Source organism: Grammomys surdaster, unplaced genomic scaffold (assembly GCF_004785775.1).
Source record: "Grammomys surdaster isolate TR1022 unplaced genomic scaffold, NIH_TR_1.0 126133, whole genome shotgun sequence".
In the NCBI taxonomy this organism is placed as follows: Eukaryota; Metazoa; Chordata; class Mammalia; order Rodentia; family Muridae; genus Grammomys; species Grammomys surdaster.
Window position 1 is genome coordinate 1,254,883 of NW_021620941.1, and position 6,712 is coordinate 1,261,594.

Below are 6,712 nucleotides of genomic sequence, written 5' to 3' on the forward strand. Positions count from 1 at the left end.
AAGAAAGAAAGAAAGAAAGAAAGAAAGGAGGGAGGGAGGGGGAGGGAGGGGGACGGAAGGAGGGAGAGAGGGAGGAAGGAAGGGGGAAATGTAGTTTTCTGAGATACTAATGGGGAAAATCTTTAAGAAAGAAAAAGAAAACAACTTGGCATGTACACTTCAGAAACTCCTAAGAGATGCCATGAAATACAAATGCCCAACTTGGCCCCAGCACACAGAATAAATGTATCTAGGGAATGCCTTGTTCCCAACAAGTTCTACTTTTCAGTCTGTTAAGAGAACTTCCCATTGGACCTCTGTATGCGAAAACTTACCCAGTTCAATGTGCCTAGCACTGTACTGTGTGTATGCATTATCTTACTTAAATGACAGCAGCCCTCTATAAAAATAGGATCATATCCATTGTGTAGGGTAGAAAAACTGAAGCCCCAGAAAGGTAGAACAAAACTGCTCAAGACTCCACAGCTACCAGGCAGTGGTGATGCACACCTTCAATCCCAGCATTTGGGAGGCAGAGGCAGGCAGATCTCTGAGTCAGCCTGGTCTACAGAGTGAGTTCTAGGATAGCCAGGACTATACAGAGAAACCCTGTCTAGAGGAAAAGAAAAGATCAGATCTGTTCTCTTCTCTGGAAGCTTACTATCCCACAAGAACAGGAAGGTAAACATGCCTACAGTCATACAAATCCATAAATCCATACTTCGGAATTTAAGCTGGAAGCACTCTCCCTTGAAAGAAGGTTAGATCAATGACAATGCTAGTTCCCTTAGTCAGTTTTCATCACTGTGGTGAAATACCTGAGAATGACCTGGAAAGGAGGAAAAGGCTGGTTTTAACTCATGCTTTTCAGAGGCACTACCCTGTGACCTGCTCCTTCAACTAGACCCCACTTCCATGTGTCTCCACCACTCGTCAATAATGGAAGTATTAACCCACCAGGAGACTGGCCACTGATGAGGTCAGAGCCTTCACGGCCTGTGATAACTCTCAATGATTGCATCGACCAGCTGGGCCCATGCCCTGACATGTTGGGAGACACTCTGTATCCCAGCCATAATGCCAGTATTATAATGGCGTGTGGCATTCACTGTGCAGACTCTGCTCGAAAAGAACACTCTTCAATAGGTATTAATGACAGTAATGTGCCCCTTTTCACTTGTTTTAGTAATTAACGGTGAAAAAGCCACTTTGGAAACCCCAACCTTTGCCCAGAAACGCCGCCGTACTCTGGACATGTTGATCCGCTCCTTATACCAGGATTTGATGCCGGATTTGCATAAGGTACCTGGGTTTCCTTTCTCCCTTGGGGGTTCTGGAGAGCACTGTTCTAGCCGTGAGCCCTGGGGAAAGCTGAGTTCCTATGGTACTTGCTGCCTAGACTGCCCCGAAGCGACCACAGCTGGCATTCTCCATAAAGGGAGGGTTATTGAGTGTCTGTGTGAGAGAACATCCTTTCAAGCAGTAGCCTGTGAAAGTGGGATAGAGATGGGCAGAGTGTAAGCCAGCACCCTGGAAGCCAAAGCCACATGCTGCCGGTGCTGTCCTTGGTGCTAGTGCCATAGAGCTGATGACCTGGGAGAAATACTGACTGTGAAGGAAGAAGAGAGACCAGGTGCCTTCCTGGGTTTTCTAGTGGTTTTCTATCTGGGCCTATAATTGGACACTGAAACAGTTGTCTCCATTGGTGGAAAGCCACCTCGTGCTGCATATTTTGTAGGCCCAGAGCATTGTACACTGATGAGACTCTGCCCTTTCTTGTCACCTCCAGCATATGTGTGCTGTCTTAGGAGGTCTCCAACCTGAGTTTGCTTCTAGGACCTATATGACAAAAGGAAAGAGCCAACCCCACAAGTTATCTTCTAACCTCCATATACATGCTATGGCATATATGCACACACACATACAAACACATACATGTATACATATAAATAAATGTAATTTAATTTTTTTAAGCTTCCCTATTTAACAAATAAATAATTCTCTTAAATTTTGATCATTCATCCATAAAGTCCAGTAAAAGTGATTAACTTCTGATGATGTATAAATGAGAGGCGTCTGTCACTCACCAAGGGAGACAGGCTGTGAAAATGAACTAGAACGTACTGGCCCCTCCTCTCTGCACATGACCCCTTTTATAGTATCACTTGACTCTTAATCTGGTTGGTGAACTCTAAAAATTCCAAGGGAATGACCAGGCTAGCCCCAGGACCCCACAGCAAGTTTTAGCAGATCAGGGTCCGCTTCAGTTAGGCCACCATAATGAATCCTCATGCCCTCAGGCCTGAGCTAAGGTATTGCTACCCCTAGTTGAAGCAAGTCCCCTATTGAGTCATCTAGCCTACCTTCTACACTTCCCTTTCTGTCAATGACCACACCAAATGTGCTAATCCTGTCAGGCTCTGTGGCCTACAAAGACAGAGGCTGGGTCTGCCAAGTCTGGTGGAGTAGTGGGCACTCAGCCAGGGCTTGAAGAATGCTCTAGAGAGAAGACCAAGCCCAGTGCCAAGTACCCTCTGTACACTACCTCACTGATCTCCACCACACACCCGAGGGCCAGGGATCAGCCACATAAAGACTCAGAAGTTAACACACAGGGCCCCAGGACCACACAGCCCCACCGGTACCATTCCCATGGAATGGAATATGTTAGGCTCCTGGGGGGCCACTCCATGGAACTGGAATCCTGGAACTGTGCAATATGTGGCCTGGGTCACAAGGCTAGTAAATGAAGCTGCGTTTTCCTGGTCTAAAGGCCTTTACACAGTTCTCAGCCTTTACACAGTGCTGGCTGTACTTGTCTGGACTCTATTCCTGTGTCTGCCATAGTGCTGAGTGAATTCTGGGAGTAGAAATTGTACTGTTTAGACAAGCAGAGGTGTGTGTGTGTGTGTGTGTGTGTGTGTGTGTGTGTATGCGCACATACACGTGCACATGCATGCATGAGTGTGTGTGTATAGACTGCAAAAGATAAGACTTGACAATGCTCTGAGGAATTCCTACCTTGTTTTCTTTTTCAGAATATGCTCAATCGGCGATCTTTTAGTGATGTTTTACCAGAGTCACCCAAGTCAGCAAGGAAGAAAGAGGAGGCCCGGCAGGCCGAGTTTGTGAGAATAGGGCAGGTACGTTGACTTCACAGCTCCTGAGAAGTATAGTTGGTCCTAAATCCCTCCAAATCAGGAAAAAATCCATACTTTTTTTTCTCTTTTTTAGTATTTTTCAAGCAGGGTTTCTCTGAGTAGTCCTGGCTGTCCTGGAACTCACTCTGTAGACCAGGCTGGCCTCTGACTCCCAAGTGCTGGGATTAAAGGCGTGAGCCACTAATGCCTGGTTGAGGCTTTGTTTTCCTTGCTGTCCTAGTGGATGGACATTCTTCTGCTATGGATAAACACCATGACCAAAGGTGACCTGGAGAGACAAGGCTTTACTTCCTCCTATAGCTTACAGTCCATCACTGAGAAGTCAGGGCAGGAGCTCAAGGCAGGAACCTGGAGCCAGGAACTGAAGCAGAGGCCATGAGAGAACACTACTTATGTATGCTTCACTCTCCATGGCTTGCTCACTCTGCTTTCTTACACAACCCAGGACCACATGGCTTGGTGTGGCACCTCTCAGGGTGAGCTCCCATGTCAATTGTTAATCAAGAAGATGCCCCCACAAGCCAGTCTGATGGAGGTTTTTTCAGCTGAGATTCCTCTTCCCACATGACCCTGGCTAGTGTCAAGCTGACAAAAAGACTTCTCACCCGCAGGCTCCATGATTTCTCTCAAAGCTGTGGTAGAGAGACAAATGGGCTTTTGACAGCTGTGTAGATTTGGTTCCCTTTGCAAAAGAATAGTGCTCTACTTCAGGGGGACAGCTCCTGCTGTCCAGATCACTCCTGGCAAAGGAGCTAAGACCTCTTGCCTGCCCAGTAGGAATTCTCTGAAGAGGTGGAAGCTATTTTGAGAATCACTAAATTTAACACTAAAACCCTCCATGACCTAGCACAGTAGGAGGGGTGGAGCCTCCAGCAGCAGTAAGGTTGTCCAGGAGCAGAGCACTAGGCTGCAAGGCGAGTAGAAAGGGTTCTGTGACCAAGGGTAACTTGGAGACAGGAAACATTCTTCAAAATATGCATAGGTCTTGTTGAAGATACCTAGGGTTGGCAAGATGGATTAGCAGATAAGAGAGGTTGCCACCAAGCCTGACAACCTAAATCCAATCTCCAGGACTCACATGGTAGAGAGCAAGAACTGAATCCTGTAAGTTGTCCTCTGTCCTGCATATAACTGTTACAAGTTGTCCTCTGATCTTCATGCTTGCACCATGGTATACACACACCCACAGAGATACATGCTCACACAAAATAAGTAAGCATATTTTTTAAAAAATCTTAAAGCTCTATGGCCCTCCTTTCAGGGACTCTTGAGCCATCAAGTTTGGGAAGGACCTAGGAGTCTGTGTTTTCAATAGTCTTAGTTTAGAAATCACAGGGCTAATAGAACTGATTTACATGCCAGAAACAGTAGGTGTATTTTGGGCCATAACCCTGTGACTGGGCCGTAACCATCTCCTTAGAGGATTCTCACCTTTAACCCAAATTACTCTTGACTCATTGTTTTTTCTCAAACTTTAATTGTTTACCCTGCTGATCTTTCACTGCCTGACCCCAAACCTTAAGGGACATCTCTGTCCGTCAGGCCCTGAAGCTCAAGTCCATTGTGAAAGGGGATGCCCCATCAAGCTTGGCAGCATCAGGGATGTGTAAAAAAGAGGTAAGTGCTTGGCATGTCTGAGAGCTGGGAGTGTCCTCTGTGCTCAGTGAAGTTATGGAAGCAGTTGGGGTAGGAGGACGTCTCCTTCAGAGGCCTCAGGAGCCCAGACCACATAGCATGTGTATGCACAGATGGCAAGCAGTGGGCCAGGCCTGCTCAGCCAGGATGCTTCCACTGTGCTCCTCAAACTTCGTGTACACTCAGGTCACCTGACCTCAACCCAATACCAACAGCACAATCCCAGAGCAGTGACTGTCAGGGTATGTCCCAGTCAACGGCAGCCTCTAACCCAGCCACTGTCAACCTGTAGGGCACAACCCCTTGGGGTCCCATATCAGAGACTTATATTACCATTCATAGCAGTAGCAACATTACAGTTATAAAGGAGCAATGAAATAATTTTATGGTTGTGGTCACCATGACACGAGGCACTGTGTTAAAGGGTCACAGAATTGGGAACATTGAGAGCCACTGCTCTAACCAATAGGCTGGGAGTCAGCTTGCAAGGCTGCTGTTCTGGTTTCGTTTCTGTGGCTAAAATAAATGATTCTGGCAAGAAGCAATGGAGTGGGGGGGGTATTTTAGCTCACTAGGTTAGTGCATCACCTTAAAGAAGACAGAGACAAGAGCTGCCATCACTCCCACAATAAAGAACAGAAAGAAGTAAATGCATGCAGGCTCCCTTGCTCGATTCCTTGCTTGCTTGATTTCTCCACTGTTGGATAGTCCAGGACACTTGCCTAGGAATTGATGCTGCCTCAGTGAACCAAGTCTTTCCACGTCAATTAAGACAGTCCCTGATAGATATACCCACAGGTCAGCCCAGTGTAGACAACTCCTCACTGGGACTCCCTTCCCAAGTAACGCTGGGTTATGTCTACTTGATAAAGTTAACCACCAAGTTGCTCAGAGCTTGCTGCTCGGTGCTTAGGTGAGAAACTATTATATAACACATAGCCAAACAGGAAGTCCTACAGCCTATCTACTTCCTATTTTTACTTTTGAAAGCAGATTAATTAATACAGATTTTAAAATTTAATACAATTGACCCTTGAAAACATAAAAGTTCTTTCTGACCAAATGAGACAGACACCCTTTCCCAAAAGTGCAAGAGGTCTGCACTCCACCCTTGTGTGCATGGTAGGAATTTGTGGGTTCCTAAGCACTTATAAATGGTGCTAATCCTACATTTTTAAGTTCTTAGACACATATTCCAAATAAAGTCTGTTCACAAAAACTTGTTCACAGTGCCCAAGAAAAAAAAAAAAAAGCTGCTTCCATTGTTGGGATCAGTTTATAAGCAGTGGACCTGAGGTCTCACCGTTGTGTGAGCTCCATTCCAGAGGACATTAGGTCTTCCAGGTGAAGAACCCATCTGCCTCCTGCCAGGGACACTTTGCTGTTAAGACTCAGTTGGTGTCTGCTCATCCAGAGGACCTGGGTTCCATTCCCAGCACTGACATGATAGCTAACAACTGTTTGCACAAAAGTCCCAGAGGATCTGATGCCTTCTTCTGGCCTCTAAGCACCCTGCGTGCACAGAGTGCAATAGGTATACATGCAGGCAAAATGCCCATATGAGCAAAAATAATATTTTTAGAAGACTCAGTTGAGGGCTGGGGTGATGTCTCAATGAGGAAAGATAGGACCTGAGTTCAGATCCCCAGCACCCCAGCCCAGTGTGGGGGTTCATGCCTAAAACCCTAATACTCGATAGGGTCTCTAAATCCTTGCTGGCTAGCTAATCTAGCAGAACTGGTGAACTTAATGTTCAGTGAGAAACCCTGTCTCAAAAAACAAGTACAAAAGCAACTGAGAAAAGTCACTGGGCATTCACATGTACTTGCATAGGCAGCCCCCCCTCCCCGGCATTCATTCATTCTCATTCATTCTCTCTCTCTCTCTCTCTCTCTCTCTCTCTCTCTCTCTCTCTCTCTCTCTCTCTCTCTCTCTCT

The 6,712-nt window shown here is 46.3% G+C and overlaps 1 protein-coding gene across 1 annotated transcript in view; it reads left to right on the forward strand.

Moving 5' to 3' along the window:
* Positions 1 to 6,712, forward strand: part of Garnl3 (GTPase activating Rap/RanGAP domain like 3) — a 116,712-nt gene that overhangs the window by 79,259 nt on the left and 30,741 nt on the right. The window contains exons 15-17 of the mRNA XM_028757043.1: positions 1,166 to 1,281; positions 3,018 to 3,122; positions 4,683 to 4,757. Of these exons, the coding sequence (XP_028612876.1) occupies positions 1,166 to 1,281; positions 3,018 to 3,122; positions 4,683 to 4,757 (296 nt within the window). The remainder of the gene's footprint in view (positions 1 to 1,165; positions 1,282 to 3,017; positions 3,123 to 4,682; positions 4,758 to 6,712) is intronic.